This window comes from Mustela nigripes, chromosome 1 (assembly GCF_022355385.1).
Source record: "Mustela nigripes isolate SB6536 chromosome 1, MUSNIG.SB6536, whole genome shotgun sequence".
Taxonomy (NCBI): domain Eukaryota; kingdom Metazoa; phylum Chordata; class Mammalia; order Carnivora; family Mustelidae; genus Mustela; species Mustela nigripes.
The window spans coordinates 6,116,231-6,141,917 of NC_081557.1; the positions used below are offsets into that span (position 1 = coordinate 6,116,231).

Consider the following 25,687-nt stretch of genomic DNA (forward strand, 5'->3'; position numbering starts at 1 on the left):
TTTCCTTGGGAAACAGCTTTATTTACAAAACAGGTCTAAAATAAGAACATGAAATGACAAGCCCTTGGGAATTGTGGGAGAGCTGGCTCTTGGGGACCATGTGTGAAGCCCAAACATCCAGACAGAGGGCCTAAAGGAGGACCAGGTGTGTGAGGGGGACCTAAAATTTGAACTCCTTGTATTTTTTACTTCCCCCGCGGCTATCCTGGGGCTGAGCTTTCCGTTTCTTTTGCTGAAGGAGAGAAAGAGAAACTGGTTACAACGGGTGAAACAACCCACTAATCCCCAAGACAAGGGTGGGCAGCCTGACTCAGACACATAGGTCTGTGGAAAAAGTGCTAAAACTGGATTCTCTGACTTGGATGAGTTCCCCTCCTTGTGCCTTAGTTTCATCATCCTTAAAGAGGGCAGCCCACCGGAGGATTTCTAAGGTTTTCGGGACCGGGGACGCTCAGGGCAGCAGACCTGAGTGCACCCCCATTCTCATATTAGAGGACAACATGCCACTGAAAAAGGAGGCCCTGGTACCTCGTCCCTGGCTCACATCCAGCTGGGTTCCCCTGTGACCTCCTACCTTTTGTTTGGCAGCATGCTCGGCCACCATGTCACTGAAGTCTTCCTTCTCCACCTGTGCCTGCTGCTCCCGCACATGCTCCTCATACTTCTGGGTCATGGCCATGGGATCCAGCTCCAACTCTTCAGGTGCCAGGGCCACTTCCACACCCTGTAGCTCGGGAGCCGGGCCCTTCCGGCTCATCACCTGGAAAAGGGATCAGAGTCTTGTCATCTACAGAGAGGCTTACAAGACTAAGTTTCTGCCACCTTTCCCAGCCCCCAAAAGAGTGCTCACTGTGGACATGTCATAGATGTGGGTTGATCCCATCATGGCTCCCCCAACAGTGGCCGTTCTCTTCTCTGGTAACACAGTGAACAGCTGAGGTGTCTCACTTCTGCAAAGGACAATGCAGTCAGGCCCAAAAAGGAAGAGACAAAAGGGTCTCCAGTAGGGGAAGAAAAGAGAACACAAGCAGCACCTCCGCCCAGCTCCCAAAGAGACTGCCAGTCACCCAGAGGAAAAACGATGCCTAGGCTGCCTCTGCAGGCAGTAGAGACCCAGAAGAGGAAACAACTTGGTTGGTGGGGAGTGGGGTGGAACAGTGCGATTCTGGGAAAAATAGCCTTGAAGGAATATAGGGACTGAGTTAAAGGATCCCCTGACCCAAGTTTAGGGGATCAAAGACCAAGATTCCCACATGTGAAGAAGGGCTAAGGGTCGGGCTAAAAGTTCCGCAAGAACTCTGGTACAGAGAAGATGACAGGAGAAAAGAGACAGCTCCTGCTCAAAGCTGTACCTGGAGTTCTAACATAGAGAACTCAAACTTCCAGTACTTCCTATAGCACAAGAACTAGCCGAACCAGTCTTGCCATGTACCTCAATGATTCCACTCAAAACACAAAAGCAAATCTAGCAATATCAACCTGGACCTCCCCTCACCTCTCCCTCTGGAGAAATAACCATCTATTCTTTTTTTGTTTTTTCCCAATTTATTTGACAGACAGAGATCACATGTAGGAAGAGAGGCAGGCAGAGAGATAGGGGAAGAAGCAGGCTCCCCGCTGAGCAGAGAGCCCGATGCGGGGCTTGATCCCAGGACCCTGGGATCACGACCTGAGCTGAAGGCAGAAGCTTTATGAACCCACTGAGCCCCCCAGGCACTCCAGTAACCATCTACTCTCACACAACAGCCAGTTACCACCTTAGAACAGTTTAGATCCAGTCATTCCTTTGCTCAAAAACCTGAGGCTTGCTTATTTGAATAAACCCAACCTCCCTATGTGATCTAAAGGGTTCATAATCTGGTCCCTGTTCACTATGCTCCAACCACAAGACCCTTCTTTCTTTTCTTCCTTGTGTATATATGCCAAGCTTGAGCCTTCTGCAGAAGGAGTAACGGACGAGATTTACCCTCCCACCTGAAACAATCAAAAAAATTAAAAAGTGGGCAAAACACATGAAACAAAGATTTCAGGTCACTGGACAGGGGTAACAAAGCAGAATAACTTGTGAGACAGGAAACAAATGAGGCGTGTCCTTCAGTGACACTGCCTACTGCACTGAGACAATCTGCAGGCCACACAAGGAGGGGGAAGCCATGTAGAGCCCAAAGGACTCTAGCTGACTGAGTTGAAGGGATGAAACTGAAAGGCCACAGAGATCAAGGCGGCTAGAGGTCACAGGGCAGAGTCCTAGAGAAGAGAGAGCAGCACAGAAACTTGAGAGCTCCGGAGACCGACAGAGGGTCTTCCTCAGTGTTGATGTGAGTGAATTGCCAGAGCCGGGGACAGAACCACCCAAAGGCACTGGTGGTAACCGTGTCTGCTTCCCACATGGGCCAGGGAATAGCACCTAACACACCAGCCTGATTAAAAATCCTCCTGATTAACAGGGCATTGGGTGGAATGTACAGAACGTCTGTGCCTGGTGGTGGAGAGGACCGCACACCGCTTCAGTCCTGCCTCAGGAACCTGAAATGCAAGACCTGAGAATCAAACTGTTTCCAAGTACCTTAACTGTGTGCCTAGACAAACCCGAGCAAGGCTTGCAGGAATACAAAGAAGCCAGAACCCCGCACCCAATGAGGTAGATTTCACTAAGTCTGGCTTTCAGTCAAAAATTAACAAGCATGTGGGGTGCCTGGGTGGCACAGTCGGGTAAGTGTCCAACTTTGTTTTTGGCTCAGGTCATGATCTCAGGGCTAGATCAAGGCCCCCATTAAGATCTGCGCTCAGCACAGAGTCTGCTTGGGATTCTCTCTCTCTGTCCCTCTGCTCCTCCTGCTTGTGCTCGCTCTCTCTCTCAAATAAATATATCTTAAAAAAAAAAAAGTAAATACAAAAGAGATTTTCAAAAGGAACAGAGCTTCAGGGAGCAGGAGGGCAGCTTTGAGAGATCTAATACATACATAATTGGAGTTACAAAGGAGAAGAAGAGAAAGCAAAGGTACCAGAAGATATATCTGGAGAGGGGCACCTGGGTGGCTCAGTTGGTTAAGCATCCAACTCTTGATTCTGGCTCAGAGTTGTGAGAGCAAGCCCCATGCTGGGCCTGGAGCCTCCCTCATGGACCCCGCTAGGGATTCTCTCCCTTTGCCTCACACCCGCCCCAAAATAAAGTACTGAAAGTAAACTACTGCCAACCTAGAATCCTATCCCCGATCAAAATCAAAAATCTTTCAAAAGGACATTTAAATAAAACCAAAAAATTTTAAAAATAAAATAAATCTTTCAAAAGGACAAACGAAGAAATTTTCAGGCTGCCAATACTGGAAGAATTTATGACCATAAGATCCACAACAAGAAATGCTGAAGGATGCCTTTCAGGTGGCAGGAAAATGCCACCAGATGGAAACCTGGATGTACATAAAGAAATGAAAGTTCACTGAGAATGGTATTTATGAGTTAATATAGGACAAATTATTTAAATCACTCTAAAAGATTAAAAAAAAAAAAAAGGACAACTAATCATTTAAACAAAAATAACCACATAAGGGGCGCCTGGGTGGCTGAGTGGGTAAAGCCTCTGCCTTCGGCTCAGGTCATGATCTCAGAGTCCTGGGATCGAGCCCCGCATCGGGCTCTCTGCACAGCACAGAGCCTGCTTCCTCCTCTCTCTCTGCCTGCCTCTCTGCCTGCTTGTGTTCTCACTCTGTCAAATAAATAAATAATATCTTTAAAAATAAATAAATAAATAAATAAACGAAACAACCACATAACGTAGGATTTACAATATGTAAAAGTAAAAAGCATGATGACCACACAAAGGCTGGGAAGAGAAAAACGGAGTACACTGCTGTTAGGTACTCACTTCCCTCTGCAAGCAGCATGATCACTTGAAGGTAGATTGTGATAAAGACCCGTACTATAAACCCTACAGCAACCACTAAAAATAACAAAACAAGGGTGCCTGGGTGGCTCAGTCACTAAACGTCTGCCTTCAGCTCAGGTCATGATCTGAGCTCCACATCAGGCTCCCTGCTTGGCAGTAAGCCTGCTTCTCCCTCTCCCACTCCCCATGCTTGGGTTCCCTCTCTTGCTGTCTCTCTCTGTCAAATAAATAAATTAAATCTTTAGGAAAATAAAGTAAAATAAAATTTAAAAAAATAACAAAACAGAACTTTACAGTTAATAAGTCAACAAAGGAGATAAAATGGAATCATAAAAAAAAAGTTCAATTAATCTAAAATGTACCAAATAGGAAAACGGAACACAATCCAGAATGGGCAAAGAAATGGCCTCAGGACAAAGGAGTCAATTCATCAAGAAGCCTTAACAATCCTACACAGTTACATACCTAGTAAGGGAGTTTCCATTGCAAGACTCGGAGAAACCCCTGTCTGTCTTAGGCACTTCCGCTTCCTTCTGCCTCAGATTACCTTGCAGTTAGATCTTTCCCAACATTCAGCTCTCGGCTCCAATACCTCAGTGAGACCTTCCCAAAGACCTCCCCGCCACCCAGTTCCCTCCACATCCCATTACCTGGTTGAGTTTGCGTCACCTTCCTACCCCTATCTGAAATCACCTTGTTCTCTGAGGATCTGCTTACCTGGTGTTTTTCAGTGCCTAAAGCTGTGCCTAGCAGAGTCCATAACTGGTTCACAAGGTAGGGAAAGCGGGGCACAAGTCAGCTGGCCAACCCAGAGGCTGAAGGGAAGAGGAAGACCTTCCCTCTCAGCTGTGCTGTGCCTGGTTCTCTCACCCATCCATTGCTTCCTCAATCTTCTTCTTCCTCAGCTCAATGAGCTCAGGGGTCTCCATTCCAGCCGGCACCGACGAGAACCCTCCAGGGGTGATGAGGCCACTGCGAAGAGAGAAACAAGCTCTGGAGTCATGAGAAAGCCCCCAGCGACAGGCCACTTTAGCGGCAGACTCTGCTCGCCCCACCTGTCCGCAGGGGTAATAAAACCGGTCTCATCTGGTTTGTCCTCATCACTTTCTTCTTCTTCCTCTTCTTCTGAAGACTCTTCATCAGATGGCTCCAGCTCCCCCCAAGGGGTCCTATCAATCTCCTCTTCCTCAGTCTTGGTCTGAAAGAGATCATTCATTCATTCATTCAGCAAACGTTTACTATGTACCCACGATGCGTCAAGTTGTTGCGAACTGAAGGGATGGAAAAGTAAACGGACAATAATCTCTGCCCAGAGAGAGCTCACATTCTATTGGGGAACTTACTGCAGTCACATCTCGGGAAAATGCATGCCCTTTTTCAGACTCTGAAACTTCCAAACACCTGGCTCCCTGACAATGACTATAAACTACCTCCACACTTCACAACCTGAAGTAAGACAGCCATGGCCTATACCTGAAATTCAGCAGCATTGGTTCCAAACACGTCCCCGTAGAGTGGTTTCCCAGTCTCATCTACTGGGGGTTTGCCCCAGCCACCAGCATGGTACCCAAAGGAACAGCTCTGCAAGAGACCGAACACAAGTCAGTTCCACTGCTAAGCGCCGGAGCAAACGCTGGAGCCCTGGAGAGACGTCACACTACACAGTACAGAACTAGCGCTTGGTAACTCTGAAAATTATAATTTCAGGGAAGAATTAAATGTTATAAAGCATTACAGAGCAAAAGTAGTAAGCGAGAAAAATCCAGAGGCAACAGGATGGGGAAATGGGAGGCAGAGAGTTGACTAATAAACCTCGGCCTTCACAGTAGATTCCACGTTGCCTGAAGGTCAAAAACACGACTCTTACCGATTTTTCCTAACTTTAAGAAGCTTTTAAAATCTATTTCTCTAAAGGGACAGAAATTTTTACCTGAAGTTTAACAATTACTTCTTTTTTATCGTAATGACTTTGCTATCAAAGTTTTTTTTAAATCAGTGCTTCATATTTCAAAATAAAAGCGTAATGCCATTCTTGAAATAAAATTATTTCTATCTGTCCAGCCGCGTATAAAGCAAAGAGATATCTGGAAACACATTCACCAAATTTTAAATCTGGTTATTTCTGAGTGGTGAAATGATAGGCCATTTGTTTTCATCTTTGGACTCATCAATTCTCATTGACTGTTTTATAACAAACAAAAACTTATTTTTTGGGAGAAAAAAAAAAGAGAGAGACAGAGACATGGTAGGATGGGATAAGAGAAGGAGAAAAAAAAAATCATCCTCTAGTCAAAAAGCAGAGGCAACTAAGAATGAAAGCCAGTACTCACCTCGGGGATGGGCGAGTTCAGCCCAGGAATTTTCAGGTTGGGGTACGACGGGGGTGGTCCGTATCGCTGCATGGCAATCAGCCACGGGGGAGGGACCTTGTGAGCATTCTGCCGGAAAAAGAGAACAGGATACCATTTGCCCAACCTTGTCCTTTGTCTCTCTTCTGCCCCAATTCCCATCCTCTTCTTGGCCTCCCCAGTCAGGTAGCTGGCACTCACTGGTCCGACCGGCATCCCCAAAGAAATCCTTAGCTCATCAGACAGATCTCCTGGCTTCTTCTCCTTCAGTCGTGTCTCAAACTCCTTCCCCTGAGGAAAAAGCAGAGTACACTGTATTATGAATGCCAGACACACACTGGGAATTCAATGGCAAGAGGCTAGGCTAGGAACAAAGATGAGAAGTCCCAATCCACTCCAGACACAAAATCCCACTGAGAGCTGCCCTAGTGCCTGTTGATTCTCATCACTCCTTTTCCCGGCTGGAGTAGGAAAAGGAATAAAGGCCAGAAAGGAGGAGAGAAGCAGGACTCCCAGTGCCGATGTTAACCCACCAGAAGAACACGGCCAGATTCAGGACCTGCTTTCTCATCTGTGAAATGAGGACACTTGACAGGATGATCGCCAAGATCCTTCCACCCCCACAATTTCCTGATATTCCGGCGGCGGCCATTTCAAGGATCAGTAGGAAAAAATAAAAACTTTTCTCCCACCCTCAGTATTAACTGTTTTCCTAAAAGCATCTACCACTTGGTGCCTCTGCCTCTTATCCAGTCATCCAGTCATCATTTTAAAGACACGGACTGAACTCCTCCTCAAAAAAAACCTACCTCATTTTAAGATTTCAAATTCCACTCCCTCCAAGGAGAGTTAAGAGCTAAGGCTGAGGAGAGGAGCCACTGTACCATCTTGGAAAGCTTTTCCAACTAAGTGTTACAAAGCTATGACTGAAGGCCCAGTCTCTCCTTCCCAGCCCCTACACCCAAACCTCATAGTACAGGTCCCCGTGGATGGTCAGCTTTGGCTTGGTCTGCCACTTGAAGAAAGCATCATGCAGTTTCTGGTAGTCAATGTCGATCTTCCCCATCTTTGGCCGAACCTTCTCTCGCATTTTGGACTTCATGGTCTTCTGTTCTTCCTGTGAAAAATGCCAGAAGACAGATTATAAAAAATATTCACCAAGTTCGGCTCTTTAAAGATCTGGCTCCCTACTGCCAAAAGAAATACAGGAAGGGGCGCCTGAGTGGTTTAGTTAGTTAAGCACCTGCCTTCAGCTCAAATCATGATCCCAGAGTCCTGGGATCGAGCCCTGCACTGGGCTCTGCTCAGCGGGGTGTCCGGTTCTCCCTCTCCCTCTAGCCCGTCCCCTTCCACACATGCTGTCTCTCATTTTCTCACTCCCAAATAAGTATTTAAAAAATAAAAAAAAAAAGAAAGGGAAACTTCATTTATCTCATTCCAGAAGTCACCAAAATCCTTCCCGCTCAAACCCTTCAAAATTACATAATCCCAGTTGAACAAAATAGATGTGTCACATAAAATCATCTTCAGGTACGAACACCGATGGTTTTTCAAACCATCTGATCAAGAGACTGACCTCATCAGCTGCCTCTGGACAGAACTGGGTGACTGGAGTCTAACTGACAGTTTTCATCATGTATTTTTGTACCTCCTGAATTTTCTGCAGTATACACAAGTATTCTCTACTCAAAGTATTTCACTTAAAAATATAAATCTAAAAAGTTATACAACCACCCTGAATCTCCAGCCACAAAGTGCATCAGGCTCACATTGGGAACAGGGAACTGCACACACAGCTAAAAGCCACCTGCAGGAAAAGGAGTCACCGTGTGCAGTTCAAAGAATTGGCCTAGTGCAGGCAGAGGAAGGAGGAGGAGACGAGGGGGGACACGGAGCCATGTGGAATCAGAAATCTCAGCATGGGGCAGGAGAGCCAGCTCTGAACATCGAGGTCGGGTCTGCCTTTCATGAGCTGCTGTCTTCCCCCCGCCCTTCCCGCTCTCTGTCATAGGCAGTGGTGACTTCTGGAGAATGGATAATTAGACAAGTAACAAGAAGGTAGACTCTGGGAACCACATTCCTGATTTTGAAACAGGCGACTACTAAAGCCGTGGAGCTGCCGGGCGGATCTGGGCCCTGGCTGGTCCCCTACCTTCTCCTGCAGGGCTTCCCGCATCTCCTGGATGCCTGTGCGTTTGATGAAGTCTGGCAGCTCAAACGGGGGCTTCTCGATGCCTCGTTTGCCCTGTAGGTACTTGCGCTTAAAACACCAGTGGCGTGGTACAGGCACAGAATTCCGAGTGGCCTTGAGGTGAACCAAGAGCTTGGGGTCCTGTGCGGTGACATCGTGCATCTCCACGACATCGGGCCGAGCCACCAGCTGGAAAACACAGCAACGTGCCACTAGAAAGCCCTAACCTCTCAGATCTGAGACTCTCTCTCTTTCATTCCTCAGAGAACATGTGCCCACGTCACCCAGGCCTCCTTCAAAGCCCTCCTCCCTACCCCACAAAACAAAACCCTTGTGCCTCTCTAGGAGCTTTTCATGCAGTCTCCCAGCCAGGCTCTAGGATCTGCTAGATCCATTCCAAGCTCACCTGCTTGAGCTCAGCCACAGTGAAACGATTCATTCGGCGCAGCTTCTTCTTGGACAACTTGGGGGCCTCGGGCTTCTTTTCCTACAACAAAACCATCATTTCTTTTCAGCAAGCCTATAAGGTATGAATCACGCTGCCTGGCTCACCCCAAAGGCATTCTCGTCTGCAGGAGCTCACCACGGCCCCTTGCCAGCTGCACCTCAGCCACCCATCCCAAGCCCCGTCCCGCCGAGAGCTTGCGGGCCTCACCTGTTCATCGTCACTGCTGTCGTCATCGCTGTCCTTGTGCTCCTCCTCAAAGCCCTTCTTCTTGGGGGCTGTGGAGTTCTCCAGTTTGTCGAGTTTCTCTGGCTCCTTCTCCTTCTCCTTCTTCACGTCGTCGGTGAGCTGGGAAGGCAGACGACGTGGAAACCCAAGCCCTGTGTCCCTCCCTAGTTCTGAACCCAGCACCAAAGAGACGCCCTCCCTTACTCTGTCTTTCCCCATCCCTGCCTGTTCCCTGCTCAGCTGTGCCCCTTCCCAATGTGCTGCTCCTTGTACCTTGAAAGCCTCAAAAATCCTCTTGAAGAAGATGAAGTTGGGCTCATAAATTTCCGGTTCTTCAGTCACATACTCAATTTCAACATCAGCTGCCGGGGAGTCGGAGCCGCGGGACCGGGTTGACTCTTTCTCTCGGTCCCCAGAGCTCTCAGAAGACGCCCCCCGAACCCGCTGGGGCTTTTTCTTCTTCTTTCGGTTCCGCCGCTTCCGGTTTTTCTTGCGAGAGAAGGAAAACCAACTGGGTCAGAGAATCCAAGCATCATGCCCTCCCCTAATCTCCTCATCCTGTTTCCCCAAGTGACAGAGGAAAGAGGCCTTGAAGTTGGACTCCAAAGTTCTGCTCCTCTCAAGCTGTGTGCCTATCAGTAAATTCCTGCACCTCTCAGAACCTAAATGTCTACAGCTGTAAAACGCTGGCATGCATAGTACTCTGAACTCCAAAGATTATGATAATTAAACACGAAATATCTGTAAGATACTTGGGACAAGAACTGGCACAAATAGCAGCTATTACTTACTGAACACCTTGCGCTAGTATGACTTTAGTGCCCAAATACCGTCTCCTAACATTCCTTCCAGACTCTGCTCCATCCCTACCTCTTTCTTGGATACAGACACGGTGTCCTCCTCAGTCTCTGACGCTGACTGGCCCAGGGATGAGCGAGTGTCTGTTTCCATTTCCTCTTCCTCTGTAAGGGAGAAAGGCGGCCATCAGGCTCCTCGCACTGGTACCACACCACTCGCCTGCAGGAACTCCTTTTTTTTTTTAACCAAGGGCCAGTTTCCCTCTCAAAGGATGGGACAGAGGGAAGGGATGGAGGAGTGCAGACTCGGCCTCAGCCTCTCCAGGTTCTGCCCTGCAGCCCTCGGGCCCCAACACACTCACCGTGCTGAGAGTTCATCTCTTCCTGGCGGCTCTCCTTCAGCTGCAGGATCTTTTCCAAAGCCTGGGGGATCTTGGGTCCCACAGAGGGGTCATCCATCTGCCAGAGGCGACCCAGACAGAGAAGTTAATCTCAGATTTCGACCTCTTGTACAAGAAAGACTGCCAGGTAGGTGATGTAAACGGCAGAGAGCAACAGCACGAAAGGGTCACAATCATCCCTCAGCCCCCTTCAGAGTGAACCTCAGAACCCTGCCCAGGAAACGTCTCCTAAACCCTACTTCCTGCTCTACCTAAATACGCTTTAACTAGATATGGCTCTCCCCTGCCCCCCATCCCTGAAAGTCCTCCTATCTTCTCTCAGAATCCTTCTCCAGAAAGTTCTTCTCCACACTCTCCAGTTCCTAGAAAGAAATCACCAATCTCACCTCTCTATTCTCATCTCCAGGGGGTGGTGGGGGACCACGAGGCCGGGGAACCGGGGCTCCCATGGGCAAAACAGTGGGAGTGGGGCCCACTGGAGCAGCAACTGTGAGAAGAAAGAAATTCAAAGTCAGAAGAGACAAAACACGCATCTTAAAAATTACCTTTCTTGCTAAAGATCACTGTGACGGTCACCCTCAGGGAGAGGGGGTGGCTAGAAGGGAGCCCAGGAGAGATTTTGAGGTACTAGTATCATTCTGGTTCTTGGTCCTCGTGCTGGTTGTATGAGTTACTCAGTTTACGACAGTTCATTGAACTTACGCACTCCACAGGATGTGTACTTACGAGTAGGATTTTTCAAACAGTCTTTCCCCTTCCCTTCCATTTCTAGGGTCTTACCTCGAGGACCCAAAGGAGTGCGAACGCCAATCTGGCCCATGTCTTGTGGGGGCCGAGGGACTGGGGTGCCCATCTTGGCAATCTCCTGCTGCCGTTCCTGCTCCAGGAGCACGGCTGCCTGTAAGAGAGACGTGGGAGTGAAGACACAGCTTGGAAATCCACTGGGCAGGCAGCCTCTGGCAAACACAGGCTGTTAGCCAATAGGCCCAAGAAGAACAATCAGGTACCACCAGAGTTCGGACATCCTCATCACCCCCGACCCTTCCAGGCTACTGATCCACGCACAGGAGGTCTCTCGTCACAAAAGAAAACCCCTGGAAATAACACCAAAAAATCCCAGGGAACTCCTGGTTTCTAACAGAGAATTTAACATTTAGCTACACAAAGCCTTCTATTTTTTTAACAAGAGTTTTCTTCCCCAAGAGATTAAGTTATTTCTAAGAAACAATGAATTCTTTTCTTATTCCTGCTCTTCAAGATCTAGCACAATCTAGACAAAAACAGCACTTCATAAGTAATTTCGTGTCTATTCCTGTTAATGTTTACTTTCTAATACTCCCAGTAACACACTAGGGAACAACTGACAAAATGCCCCTCTGGGACTGAATGCCTTCTGTATCATTCTCTAACTACATCTACCATGTTTAGTCTAAATCCAATACAACTGACTAAATAAATCCAGGCTCTCCTCGTGGGTACCTAAAACAATTATCACATAAGACTAACAGGAGTCACCAAACTTCTTCTGTAATGGGCTAAACAATAAACATCTTAAACTTTATGGGTCATTGCAAAGGCCATAGTATGTTCTGGTTTGCTTATTTTTTTTTTCCTTAACAATCCTTTAAAGATAGAAACACCATTCTTAACTTGCAGGCCATGCTAAATCAGGTCACAGTCTGTAGTTTACCAATCCCAGGGCTCCAGTGAAGATGGGATTATTTGGAAGATACTGGAACTTAAGGATGAGGTAACCTCCACGGAAAAATTGCAAGGCACACTTGTTCTGGACACTAAGCACTGGACCATAAGGCCAAAGGCTAGGGGGCATTACCCGTTTCTGCTGCTCCAAGAGCTCGTGTTCCTTCAGTGAATGATCTCCCTGCTTAAAAAAGAAAACAAGTTCCCATCAGTACCACCATCCCTGAGGCCAGGCTGTCATAACTCTGCTTCCTGGGGTCCTCTTCCATTTGAGGGCCTATGTTCTAGTCTTGGGTCCAGACCTTCCCAGAAAGCTCAGCCCCAGGGTGCCTGGGTGGCTCAGTTGGTTAAGCGTCTGCCTTCGGCTCAGGTCATGATCCCAGGGTCCAGGGATCAAGTCTCACATCAGGCTCCCTGCTCAGCAGGGATTCTGCTTCTCCTTCTCCCTCTGCCTCTGCCCTCCCCTCCTGCTCATGCTAATAAATAAAATATTTAAAAAAAAAAAAAAAAGAGGAAGAGGAGGAGCCTTAGCCTCAGCCTCTCTGAAGCTCCACTGCCCCTTTAGCACCCTGTTGAGACCCACACCGAAGCTGCCATCTGCCCCACCTGCTTAGCACGTTCCTCTTGCTGCATCAGCAAAGCCGCCTGCTGCTGCGCCAGCTTCAGCCGCTCCTCCTCTGACAGAGCCACAGGCTCACCCACCCGGAGAGGAGGTGGTGGCCCCAAGTTTGGTGGGCGGGGTCCAACTGCCATAGGAAAGCCAAGGCCAAGGCCTGGTGGAGGTGGTGGGGGTGGTGGAGGAGGTTGCAGCGGGGGGAGTCCCATGGGTGGCGGCGGCATGGGAATCCCAGAAAGCTGTGGAGAAAAAATGTGAACCTAAACTAGGAAACGTTTACCTACTGCAGACATTTGCTGAAGATCAACTATGAGCCAGGCGCTAGGATTCAAAGTCAAATAAATGACATATAATTCTCGCATGTAAGAAAACAATACTCTATAACAATACCGAAAGAAGAGGATGCTAATTTGGGGGAACCAACCAAGGAAACTATCGACTTTCTCCCCAGAAAAACGTGAACACAGATTTTGCATACAATTTCAGGAAATTTGAGGACGCCTCTAAAGGCCACCTGGGAACTCCTCGTCCCACACAGAGAAGTCAATAGTTCCCAGGTCAGAGCCATTGTCCTAGAGAAAAATTCATATCCTGGCTCAGAAAGGACACGAAAGTTGAGAAGACTTAAGTAAACTGGAGCCAGTGTGTCCCAATGACTCACTAAATGTAAAAGCTATGAAATCAAACCAGGGAATGAGCCTTAATGTCTAACTGAACAAAATGGGAACTGTGCCCTGGGAAGGCAAAAAAGAGTTCTTCCCAGCTGAAGAAGAATCAAGTCAGGCTTCCAGATTATGCAAGCTGCACCTTAAACGACAGGTAGAATTTGGAAAAGCAGACACTGGGAAAGGTGATAAGGACCAGGACCAAAGGAGAACTGAAGAGCTGCCATTTCTCCCTGTACAATCTGTTAGTTGCATCTCCAATACACTGAATGTGAGAGATCATCTTATAAAGTAGAACCACCCCCTTACCTGTGCAGACATGGGAGGGGGAGCAGCCTTGTCCCCATCTTCACCTCTCAGAACTGGCCGATTCAGCACGATGCCAGTCTGCAAAACAGAAAGGACTCCAGGTCAGTCCAAGAGGAGCTGTTCCACCAAACGACATTCACTCCCATTCATTCAACAAAATTTACCCAGTGCCTGTCTGCCAGAGCTTGAGCTACTGGAGAGGACCGACGCAGACAGAAACGATTACAACTGGTCAGATAATGACAAAAACAAGCGGGAACAGCAAACCCCTGCTTGCTGTGTAGAGCTACATAAAGAACCAAGACCGAGCAGTGAGGGGCCATGAAGGCCTTCTCTAAAAACTCGGCCTACCCTGACGTCCCGCCACCAACACGTACCTGGCGGGTGTAGGTCTGCAGCCTCTCCACCAGCTCCTCGCGACTCCCTGCTGGGCAAAGCACAAGATCAACAGGGTCCGTCAGGATCAAGTCAGGCCTCAGCGATCCGCCTCCGCCCCTCCCCCCGCCACCGGGTCTCCGGGGTAACCAGGCTCCGCTTCTCCTCAGGCCTGCGCTGCCCCGGCTCTTGACCTCTCGAGGTTCTCACCTTGGATCGGAGCTCCGATCTCTGCCAATTTGGCTTGCAGCTCCTGGGCAGCCCAAGCGCCATAGTGCCCAGGGGGTGGCGGCGGCGGCAGCTGCAACTCTCCTTTGGGAGGCTCGGGATGCTCGGCCGCCATCTTAGCCGCAGGAAGGCGCGCGACCAACCCGGAAGTTCGAGCCAGACTTGGGGCCCACTTCCCGGAACTTCCGGCAGCGCAGCACGCCACGTCCGCTGGAGGATTGGCAGGCCATACACACTGAGGCCCAGCCCCTGCGGATCTCCAAGGGTTCCCAGGGGACCTGGCCGCGAGGCCTTCTGGGACTTGTAGTACGCAGGTCCCCTGCTCTGGCGGTCCGACTCTGGGAGGACTGTACCGGGCTCAAGCACCGGGAACACTGGGGGCTGGAGCGGGGGCGGGGCTGCGGAGAACGATGGGCCCGCCCGAAAGGCGTGCTCTCCGCGTCTGACCCGCCGGAGCGCCGAGCCCCAGCCTTCCGACCCGACTTCCAGCTCAGGCGCGAGAGGTCCGGGCGCTTACGTTCCTCAGGGAGTCCTGAAGGACTCATTCCGCCGGCGGCCGCGCGTTACGGGCGCCAAGCGGGAGGTTGCAGCCGATGCCTGTGATAAAACAGTATCTGATTGTCTGCCCGCCCACCCCCGGCCCACGCATGGATGAATGGGCTGAAAGAGGATCGGAGCCGAAGAGAAGCGGGCTGAGCTCCAGCTGCCGACCTGGGGGAAGGGCCACACTAAAGCCCCTTTTTCCACCTATCAGGCCGGCTCAAATGTCTCCCTAGGCTTTCTCCCGCTTTCCTTTCCTTCTTTGGAGCTCCCATAACACGTACAAACATCTACCGTTTGTTTTAAAGCCTTTCTTGCTCCTTTGCCCCTACCTCCTCCCCAAGAACCTGGGCTTTTTACTGTCTGGCAGCACCTGGCTCTCAAGAGGAGCTCAGTAATGATTCATGGGGGGCGGGGAGGAGGGGACAAACGAAACGGCCATTCGGGCGACAGGCTTTGCATCCTTTTTAGTCCCGAAAATGAACTCAGGACCTTTTCTTCCCTTGTCCCCACCAGACTACTGGCGGCGTGGACGCTGCCTCCCTTGCCCCACCACCGCCACCACCACCACCAGCAGCGGCCTGTGCGCCGAGGGAGGGATGAGAAGCCCCCCCGCCTCCCCGTCTGTCCAGCCTCCACCTCTCCCTATCCTGACCCGTCAGTTCTGTTTCTCTCGGCACCTCTGCCACTAGCTCTGAGATCCCCCTCCCATTCTAGCCCTGTCCTTTCACTGATAGGCTCACTGCCTGTGCGAGTATGTGTGGGGGGGGGGGGGGCGGTGAGAGAGCTGGGAAACTCAAGTAAAGCCTCATTTCCCCCCACACACCCACACCCTTCCTATCCTCTTTCTAGCATGCTCCATTTCACTGACTGCCCTCCCCAAGAGAAGTAGCCAAGAGCAGGGAAAAAAGATGGGGTGCCAGGTCTACGATAGGTGGGTTTAGGAGAAACAGAGAAGGACTGTGCCAGGAAGGTTTGCTCACATCCTAGCCCTAGCTAGAAAATTCCCTTCCCTCCTGCCCAAGCCTCAATCCTTCCTCTTCCCCTCACCACCACCATCCCAGTCTCCAGATACTCCCAAAGGAGAAGCCAAACCCAGAGAGGACAGAAGAAATAGCAGTGCTGCCCTCCCCTCCAGCTTGTCGGCACACTCAGGAAAAACCATTCCTGACCCAGAAGAAGCATCTTTCTGCTCCGTGTAACTGGAGAGCTGCTGGCAGGTCATCTGTCGGTGCAGGGCCCTAGGCAGGTGTATACGCTGGGGAAGGTGATAGGGGTCGCTGGGCAAGATAAACTCAAGTCTGATGGGTGCAGAGGTAATGTAGTTGCGGCCAGAAAGGGACAAGTGGGGCCTTATCATAACAGCCCTGGGACGCAGACAGGACAGGACCTCCCATTGTGCAGAGGGGAAAGAGGGGCAGAGAGAAGCTGACATTCCCAAGAGGCCAAACTGGGACCACAAGCATTTCTCCTGACTGCAAGAGCCCCCATTCCCTTCTACCTCTTAACAAGGACCCTCATACAATAGCTACCTGTGTGGGACTGGAATGGAATCCAATCCTTTCCAGTCCTGGTTTGGGCTGCTATCCCAGCTCCAGCATCCTTGCCATACTCAGCTAAGAGGGGAGGAGAAAGCAGGGGTCCGTGAGAACCAATGAATTACATGTGGGGCCGCTGATGTCTGGCCCCCGCGAGGTATTGCTGCCCGTCTCCCAGGGGGTAGGAACTAAGGCCTAAGAAGGCAGAAAATTCAGGAGCACCCCCCCCAACACACACACACACACCCATGGGAATTTACACAGAACCTTCACATGTATCATCTCTGCAACTCCAAGAACACCTCTCTATTGGAGAGCTGAAAGTATTCAGGCACAGGGACTGGCTCTTGACTCTGGGACTTAATTAAGTTCAACAAGGGCTGAACTTGGGTTCTTTAATTTCCCAAAACAAAGTGCTAAAGCTCTGGTCAGGAGTGAGTGGGTCCGGAGTCCTGCTGGAGAGAAGGAGTAGGTCAGCAGCAGGGGACTGCCTCAGGAGCTGGAAGGAAAGTGTCCCCAGGAATGCCAGGGCAGAATGGGACCAGCCCCCAGCTGGAGCTGTGCTTCTCTACTGGAGGTGGGCAGAGGAGAAGGAGCATGTGGGTGCTTGTAGAAGTACCTGTGTCTCTAACTCCCCCAGGACCCACCAGCCCAAGGTCAGCCTGTGCAGCCAGGAATGTCCATCAATGTCAGAGTATCCAGAGACCTTCTGGGCCTCAGTTTCCCCTTCTGTAGAGTGAGGGCAAGGAGCTGACCACATGGGTGTCCAGTCTCTGTAAGGTTGCCAGCTGATACCCGCATCCAAAAAGGTCACACGGAGATTGTTCCTGGGCAGTCCACGAGTCAGAGCTGCCCCCTCCCCTTCCCGCTTCCCTTCCCTTCCCCCTCCGCTCTCGGCTGCCGGGCCCCCGCCCCCGCCCCGCCTCCGGTGTGCGATGGGGGGCGGGCGGCGGGCTGAGCGGAGAAGAGCGGAGCCGCCACCTGATCCCATCCAGGCGCGGAGAGGCGAGCGAACCGGCACTCGGTGCTCAGGGCCCCCGGCGCGCTCCGATTCGCATTGGATTTCGGGACAAGGTTTGGGAGATAGCGGCGACCACCCCCCACCCGGGTCGGAGGCAGAGCCCGCGGCGTGAGTACTGCAGTGGCCTGCGTGGGGCTGGGGGACGGAGGTGGACCGGATCAGGACAGAGATCGGAGCTCGAGGGTGGGCGGGAGGGTGTCGGGGGGGCCGGGGGCCGGGGGGGGGGGGGGGGGGGGGGCGCTCTGCCCCCTGGAGAGCGAGGGAGGCCCGGGGTGAGAGGGGGAATCTGGCCTATCCCCTATGGTGACCAGATCCTGGTGACGGGATCTCTGGAGTAGGTGGGGGATGAAATTGAGGGGATGGGGACTGGAGGGGCCATAGTGATGGAGAGAGGGGGATGAGGGGAATTCGGAGACAGGGATGACGTGGGAGTGGGTGGCAGGGAGAGGGGGCAAGGGGGACCTGGCAGCGGGCTGGGAGGAAAAAGGAAGGAAAAGAGAGAGAGGTGGAAAGATAATATGATCTCCTGGGCCACTTACATGCAACCCCCTGAGTCCTTGGCCCCTTCCTTTCTAGTGCCCTGGACTGTTTCCCTCCCTACTCACTGGGCTGTGCCATCCTTAAGGAAGGATGGAGTCTCCAGGTCATCCAACGGTCAGGTCTGGTGGTCCAGGCCAGGACACCCTCCTCCTCTAAAAGCACCCATATTGGCCCTAGGGCTGGGATGGAGAGAGAAAAGGGCTCATTTGGGAGTGGGTGGGTGTCCAGGCCAGTTTTCAAAGCTCTGGCTAGCTAGACCATTTTTTCCCCCTTTGGTTCCCTGGAGAAAGGAAAGCAATTTGCAAAACCAGGCAGCAGCCTGAGGTAAATTTTTCTGACTAAAATTAGCACTGATATTCTGATGAGGCTGGGCATCCTGACCTGTCTGGGACGGCTGGGGAAAACTCTCTATGGAGAAGACACAGGGGATGCAGAGGGAGTAGTTTGAAGCATGCAGTGGGCTGGAGCCAGGACCGCAGGAGACCACCACCCACCCCGTGCCAGCCTGGAGATTACAGAGGTTAAATCCAGCCCCAACCAGCCCCCTTCCCTGGATGCCAGTGCTCAGACTCCAGCTCCATAGGCAGCATCATGGAGAGAACTTGCCAAGGGAAGGGAGGCCTCCTCCAGTGTCCAAGCAGCACCCTCTCTCAGGACCTGGAATGTTTAGCCTGGCCGAGTGCCCACCCAGAGGAGACAAGGTTGCTGCTTTCAAATACCTGAAGGTCTGTCATGGAGAAAAATGACCCGTGTGGTCTAGGAGGGCAGCACTAGCAATTGTGAGGAGTGGAAGGTGGAAGAGGCAAGCTGAGGAGGGCATTAACGGTGGTGGGCTGATCCTCGCTGTCCCAGAAACAACTTTGGGACAGCCAAGGCTGCTCAGAAATGGACCAGGATGTATCTGAAGGTGGTGAGCATCCTGTCACTGATGGTGGCCAAGCAGAAACTGGTGCCTACCCTGGAGGGCTGGTGTCCAGGGAGTGCTGATGATTCCCTATTCCAAGCGGGACCTCAGCCTGGAGTCTGGCTGGCTGGGTCCCCAGGGCTAAGCCATGGATGGGAGTGGGATGGAGAGGACCACCTGGCACTCTGTCCTCCTCCTCTGTGTGGCCTGGTTGAAGCATTCCCCAGGGAAAGTCCCAGTGTAGCTCCCTCCAGGCTTGACCTCCTTGGGTGACCCAGTGAGTCCACTGAAAATAGGGTAGTTTTAGTAAGTGTATCACAGATGAGAATAGGTTGACACCCCCCCCCCCAACTCTGCCTTCTCGAGAAACTCCCATCTTGTCACCAAATCCTCAAGGCAGGATGAGTGGCAGAGGCTATCAGCTCTGACTTGCTCTTGCGGCCTTCCTTACTCAGGCAAAGCCAGCCCTCCTCTGCCCCCAGCAATCCTTGAAAACACAGCAGGCCGCGAGGCTTTCTCTGCTCTGCCCTTGATTGGCCCTCTGTGGCTGTACCCTTCACCTCCCTTGGCTCCAGGCAGATTAAGTCTGTCTGCAGGCTGGTGGAGGAAACAAGGTGATGGGGCCTGGAAAAAAAAGAAAGGCATAACCAGGACATCTTTCTACCCAAACAGGTTTAAATGTAATCCAGGATTAATGAGGGGCCGGGGGTAGGTAGCCGTAAAGAAGAGGGACTGGAAACCAAGCTCCAAGCCCCAGGGGAAAGTGATGGTCAAAAGTTTTTACATTACCTCATCCCTCCTGGGACCCAGGTGTCCTAGTTCCATATACGTGCAAATGCCCGTAGAGTTCCCGGCTCATTCTCCCCTTTCAAGAGGTGTGTATGTAAGGCTGAACCTGAACCCAGACCTGGAGACCAAGGCCTCTGAGATAGAGACCCTACCCTAGTGGGGGGGGGGGGCAGGCATTGTTGCCGAAGCTGACTTTCCACTAGTGCTGCCAAGGGCTGGGCTGCCCTTGAGCCAAGGCATTCGTGTGGGGACAGGTACCTGGCCGGAAACCAGGCCCTCACTCTCACTTCTGCCTCTCACTCCTGCCACTCACCTGGGATAGGCCCACCTTCTCCTGGAGAGTCTCTGCAGGACAACAAGCAGGACTGCCTCTGTATCCCCCACACTCCCACCCCTCTCCTAGGCTGCCATGTCATGGCCTTGGCCAGGCACCTCTCCCTTCAGAGTCAGCGGATGGGTGGCCAGGGTTTCAGGTGTCTGGGGATGAAATCCAGATAAGGTTCTGGGATTTCAAGTCCTTCCTTTCTCTCCCTCATGGATTTATTGGTCTTGGGTCCTCAGGGCAGGTGCCCAGCAAGGAAGGCTCAGGGCTCAGAAGCAGGCAGAACTGCCAGAGTCTAGAACAGGGATGGGGAAATCAGTTCTCTGTGGAAGCAGCACACATAACACCAAGGGGGATGGGTTTTGAAACCAGAAAGAGCAGGTCTGAATCCTGATTCTGCCAACAGCTGTGTACCATGGGACAAGTAGCACCATCACTTAGAGACTCAGTTTCCTTGTCTGCAAAATGGGGAATCACACCTATGTTAGAGGGTGATGGGAATTAAATGGAAGTATGTAAGAGTGTAGTACATGTTGTAAGCCCACAGTAGTAATCCCTTGCCCGTGTCAAGAGACTCAAGAAACTACAGGTCTAGTCAGTGTCTTCTGAGTTCAGGCTCTGGGGAGTCAAGACGAGCTCTTGGCTGAAGCAGTCAGGCAAGGAGCCCTGGAGGAGGGAAACCTTGAATTGAGACTTCTGTGCTTTAACCCAAGCTCTGGTGCTAAGGTAAGCCTACTAGGGAGATAGATACAAATGACCACAAGACAAAGACAAATTAGGGCCCAGGCAGGAAAGCCAAGCCCGGGGCTCAAGGGAGGAGTGGCTACAGCTTGAAGGGCTGGCCACACCCCCGAGCCTGTAATTCCACCCAAGACTAAGTTATCTGGCGCAGGGTGGAGATAGGGTCTTGGTAATGGGAGGTAGGAATCCGATCTTCTCTGGCTTCTCCGTTCACCCCACCCTCTGGAGCTCTTCTTTGCAGCAGTCCTGCTGGGGCGCACAGCCCATCTCCTCTGCCTGCCGCAAACCTGTTTGCCTCCTTCTTCTGCCAGGCCTCTCAGGAATACTGGCCCTGCTACCAGAGCCCCAGGAGCCCCCATGAGTGCCGGCGAAGGGAGTCCTGGATAGCGAGGCCCTGGCTGGTCCAGGGGTGGGTACCCCATCATGCCCCCCATCCTCCAGCACATGCAGCTGGCCACCAAGATGATGAGCCGAAGGAAAATCCTGCTGCTGGTGCTAGGATGCAGCACCGTAAGCCTCCTCATCCACCAGGGGGCACAGCTCAGCTGGTAAGGGGGTGGGGCCTGGGCATGCTGGCGGGACACAGGCAAGTTGCATTCTTGCCTGGTTGGCAACAGAATTGGGACCTTCCCTTCCCATTCCTTCTATCTGCCAAAAGAGTCTGTCTTCTGCTGCACTTTGCTCCTTCACTCTATTCTAAAAGTGCTTTCTATACATTCTCTTTATTTTTATTTGTTTTAAAGATTTTATTTATTTACTTGACAGAGAGAGAGAGAGATCATAAGTAGGCAGAGGCAGGCAGAAAGAGAGGAGGAAGCAGGCTTCTCGCTGAGCAGAGAGCCTGATGCGGTGCTCGTTCCCAGAACCCTGGGATTATGACCTGAGCCGAAGGCAGAGGCTTTAACCCACTGAGCCACCCAGGCACCCTCTATACGTTCTCTTTAGATCCACACAACCTCCCTGGGCAGGCACTGGTCTTCACTGAAAGGTTGCTTGAAAGCACAGAGTTAGTCAGTGACTAAACTGGGATTCTAATCCAGTCCAAGTCCTTCCCACGGCATCATAGTCTGAGTGCCTCCCCCAAAGGACTGCAGACAAGTTCTCATTGTTTCTGCTGTGCTGGGCAAATCCCCTTGTTCTCTGAGCCTGTTTCCTAGTCTATAGAATGGGAACGAAGACATGGGCGACCCAGTCAGCCATCCTGATACAGGATACCATGTGACAATGAATAGGACCCCTTGCCCTACTCCTGGCTCTGTGAACCCGGCAAATCCCTGCACTCTTCAGGACCTCAACTTTCCCATTTCCTACATGACCTGCCCTTGAGAAAGGTGTGAATGGGCTCAGTTCTCCTTGTTGGAGGATTTGCTGGTCTTCAAGAGGGGCATCTGGGTAGGTATTACCCTGAGCCCAAACCGACCACAGATTAGGAAATCTCAGTGGTGTTCTCAAGGGTGCTTAGAGTAGTCCTCATTACACGATGGCGAGGCTAGAAAAGAAATGAGAGTAACTCAGAGTCTGAAGGGAACTTACAGGCCATCTGTAATCCCCAACACCTTTGTTGCAGGAACAAGGAAACAGAAATGAAAGCTTCATGAAGGCTAAGAGTATTCTCCGTTTTTCATACTAGCAAAATTCCTGAGCCTAGAATAGTGTCTGGCACATAACAGATGCTCAAAAGAAAATTTGTTGGCTGAATGAACGAGGCTCCAGGGAACACAACAGAATCATATAGCAAATAGGTTGTCTCAAAGCCCATGCTGTGGGGACTCCTCCTCCATGAGGAGCCAGAGAAAGAGTAAAAGTGAAAAAGAAGACAGAGAACAAGAGAATATAGTGACTTTATCTGAGTTGCCAGAAAACGTAAATGAATTTTCTTCTGGTCCTCAGTTTCTTCGTGTGTAGAGTAGACTTTCTCAAGGATCTCCAAGGGCCTCTGTCCTTATATTCGTTATCTTATTTCTGTGTAGCCAAATTACCTCAAAACTTAGGTTTTCAACACATCAAACATTTACTGTCTTGCTCCTATGGGTCAGGCATCCACGTGTGGCTTAGCTGGGGATCTGTGGCTCAGGGTCACCGGGAGTTGCAATCAAGCTGGCTGCTGAGGGTGCAGTCTCATCTGAAGGTCTGACCCGAAGTGCTCCCCTTCCCATCGCCCTCATGTGGTTGCTGGCAGCTTTGAGTTCTTCAAGCAGGCTGACAGACTGAGGGCCCAGTACCTCCTGGACTGTTGCCACCTGGTACCTCCACACAGGGCTGCTCACAGAACGGCAGCTTGCTTCTCCCTGCCTGAGTTATCCCAGAGAGAGAGAGGAGAGACACCAAGATAGAAGCCATAGTCTTTATTATTTTGTTAAGATTTTATTTATTTATTTGACAGAGATCAAAGTAGGCAGAGAAGCAGGCAGAGAAGGGAGACGGGGACGGGGAAGCGGACTCCCTGCTGAGCAGAGAGCCCAATGCGGGGCTCGATCCCAGGACCCTGGCTGGGATCATGACCTCTGCCGAAGGCAGAAGTTTAATCCACTGAGCCACCCAGGCGCCCCATAGAAGCCATAGTCCTTCTAAATGTAACCTCACGAGTGACATTTCTACCTTCATTTCTACCTATTCTGTTCCCTAGTGGCAACAGTAAATCCTGCTCACACTCAGGGGGAGGGAAATGCACAAGAGAGTGAATACCAGAGGCCAGCAGGGATCACTGGGAGTCATCTTAGAGGCTGCCTGCCACACCCTCTACTGGTCCGTGCCTGTGGCCCATCTTACCGTCCTGGGGGAGGGGCAGGGGTCGAGACGCGCCCCTCACACACTTCCTCCCCCCCCCTCCCCGCACACTCCCCCCACCCCGGACTTGACAGGTACCCCAAGCTGTTTCCTCTGAGCTGCCCGCCTCTGCGGGACTCACCGCCCCGCCCCAAGCACATGACCGTGGCCTTCCTCAAGACGCACAAGACTGCAGGCACCACCGTCCAGAACATCCTGTTCCGCTTCGCCGAGCGCCACAACCTGACGGTGGCCCTGCCGCACCCGAGCTGCGAGCACCAGTTCTGCTACCCGCGCAACTTCTCGGCACACTTCGTGCACCCAGCCACGCGGCCACCGCACGTGCTGGCCAGCCACCTGCGCTTCGACCGCGCGGAGCTCGAGCGCCTCATGCCGCCCGGCACCGTCTACGTCACCATCCTGCGCGAGCCGGCCGCCATGTTCGAGTCGCTGTTCAGCTACTACAACCAGTACTGCCCGGCCTTCCGGCGCGTGCCCAACGCGTCGCTCGAGGCCTTCCTGCGCGCGCCCGAGGCCTACTACCGCGCGGGCGAGCACTTCGCCATGTTCGCGCACAACACGTTGGCCTACGACCTGGGCGGCGACAACGAGCGCAGCCCGCGCGACGACGCCGCCTACCTGGCGGGCCTCATCCGTCAGGTGGAAGAGGTCTTCTCGCTCGTCATGATCGCCGAGTACTTCGACGAGTCGCTGGTGCTGCTGCGGCGGCTCCTGGCCTGGGACCTGGACGACGTGCTCTACGCCAAGCTGAACGCGCGCGCCGCCAGCTCGCGCCTCGCCGCCATCCCCGCGGCGCTCGCGCGGGCCGCGCGCGCCTGGAACGCGCTCGACGCGGGCCTCTACGACCACTTCAACGCCACGTTCTGGCGCCGCGTGGCGAGCGCCGGCCGAGCCTGCGTGGAGCGCGAGGCGCGGGAGCTGCGCGAGGCCCGGGAGCGCCTGCTGCGGCGCTGCTTCGGCGAGGAGCCCGTGCTGCGGCCCGCCGCGCAGATCCGCACCAAGCAGCTGCAGCCGTGGCAGCCCAGCCGCAAGGTGGACATCATGGGCTACGACCTGCCCAGCGGCGGCGCCGGGCCGGCCACCGAGGCCTGCCTCAAGCTGGCCATGCCCGAGGTGCAGTACTCGAGCTACCTGCTGCGCAAGCAGAAGCGCCGGGGCGGCGTGCGGGCCCGGCCCGAACCGGTCCTGGACAATCCTCCGCCCCGGCCCATCCGGGCGCTACCCCGCGGCCCCCCTGGCCACTGAGCTCTCCAGTGTCTCCGTCCTACCCTGCCCACGGGGAGTCCTGCCTGGCACTGCCCGCAGCTCCTGCCTCGTCAGGGCCCCTACTGCTCAGTCCTTGAGGCAGCATCTCCCAATCTGGGCCTGCCTCCCCAGGGTGACTTAAACCCCGCCTTCGTGGAGGGTGCTGATAGGCCCGATCGAGCCCCGGGCCAACCCTTTTCTCCTTCCTGACCGGTTGGTGACTTTAACCAGAGGTCTGGAACCTGTCCGGAACTGCCCACCCTGCCTTTTTCTGTGGGTTGAGCCCTCCGCCCTGACCAGTCTTTTCTAAGTGGGTGAGCCCAGGCCTCACGCAGAGGGGGGCTGAGCCTTGGGAAGGGCTGCTTGGCCTGTCAGCTTCCCGGGACTCCTGCTCTTCCTCCCTGGGGATCAGAGACCCCCCACACCATCTGTCTTCCAGGTTCCACCCTCCCCACAGACCTAAGCTGCTCCCAGACTCCAGAACCAAGAGTTCTTGGGTTGGGCTTTTTGTTTGGTTGATTTTCCTTTTTTTTTTTTTTTTTTTTTTTTTAATAAAATATCTTTAAAAGGCACAGGTTGTATGTCAGTCATTGAAAACCAGATATCCCACGTTTGAGAATGAGGCCGATGCCCCAAAATAGCCGCTGTGCCTGTCACCACGAGGAACCGGGCCCAGCCTCAATCAGCCTCCTCCACTGCCCTTCCCAGGGGCTCACAACTCTCATTAGCACCCCCTTGACTGACTGGGCTTCCCCATGCAGACTGGCCCCCTCAGCTCCACTCTTTCCCTTTGAGAAAATCTAAATCGTCCCTTTCCATTCAATTCAGCCTCATTTATGGAGCATTATCTCCAACTCGGGGACGTGGGTGAACAAGGCAGGTAGGGTTCATGGAGCTCCTGGGGCGCACAGTGAGACGTTGGAATTGGAGCAGGACCTGAACACTGAAGGAAGGACCAGAGCTGGGGGGAGGGAAACCAGCTCCGGCTGAGCAGGGAGAGGCTGGATGGACAATCCTATCCGATAAGGAGGTGCTCAATTCCCCGGCCCCCTTCTGAGTCGCCAGCTTCA

General features: G+C 52.4%; 2 protein-coding genes across 5 annotated transcripts; one reads left to right on the forward strand and one right to left on the reverse strand.

Moving 5' to 3' along the window:
• SF3B2 (splicing factor 3b subunit 2) lies at positions 1-14,349 on the reverse strand. 4 transcript variants are annotated; one of them, XM_059401170.1, is made up of 22 exons: positions 14,173-14,349; positions 13,965-14,011; positions 13,588-13,665; positions 12,604-12,852; positions 12,131-12,178; positions 11,077-11,194; positions 10,683-10,783; positions 10,258-10,354; positions 9,969-10,060; positions 9,372-9,587; positions 9,081-9,218; positions 8,832-8,912; positions 8,387-8,614; positions 7,202-7,351; positions 6,436-6,525; positions 6,217-6,324; positions 5,360-5,467; positions 4,942-5,084; positions 4,757-4,858; positions 851-950; positions 575-760; positions 1-232 (listed from the first exon to the last, which is right to left on the reverse strand). In XM_059401170.1, the coding sequence occupies exons 1-22, from the start codon at positions 14,303-14,305 to the stop codon at positions 161-163; spliced, it is 2,685 nt and encodes an 894-aa protein (XP_059257153.1). In that variant the 5' UTR covers positions 14,306-14,349; the 3' UTR covers positions 1-160. The 4 variants fall into 4 exon arrangements, with proteins under 4 accessions (XP_059257153.1, XP_059257144.1, XP_059257125.1 ...); XM_059401161.1 differs by having other exon boundaries at positions 12,131-12,181; positions 13,965-14,014; XM_059401142.1 differs by having other exon boundaries at positions 12,131-12,181; positions 14,173-14,346.
• Positions 14,350-17,179: 2,830 nt separating this feature from the next.
• GAL3ST3 (galactose-3-O-sulfotransferase 3) lies at positions 17,180-25,163 on the forward strand. The gene is made up of 3 exons (XM_059401184.1): positions 17,180-17,397; positions 20,897-21,133; positions 23,447-25,163. The coding sequence occupies exons 2-3, from the start codon at positions 21,009-21,011 to the stop codon at positions 24,615-24,617; spliced, it is 1,296 nt and encodes a 431-aa protein (XP_059257167.1). The 5' UTR covers positions 17,180-17,397; positions 20,897-21,008; the 3' UTR covers positions 24,618-25,163.
• Positions 25,164-25,687: the final 524 nt, after the last annotated feature.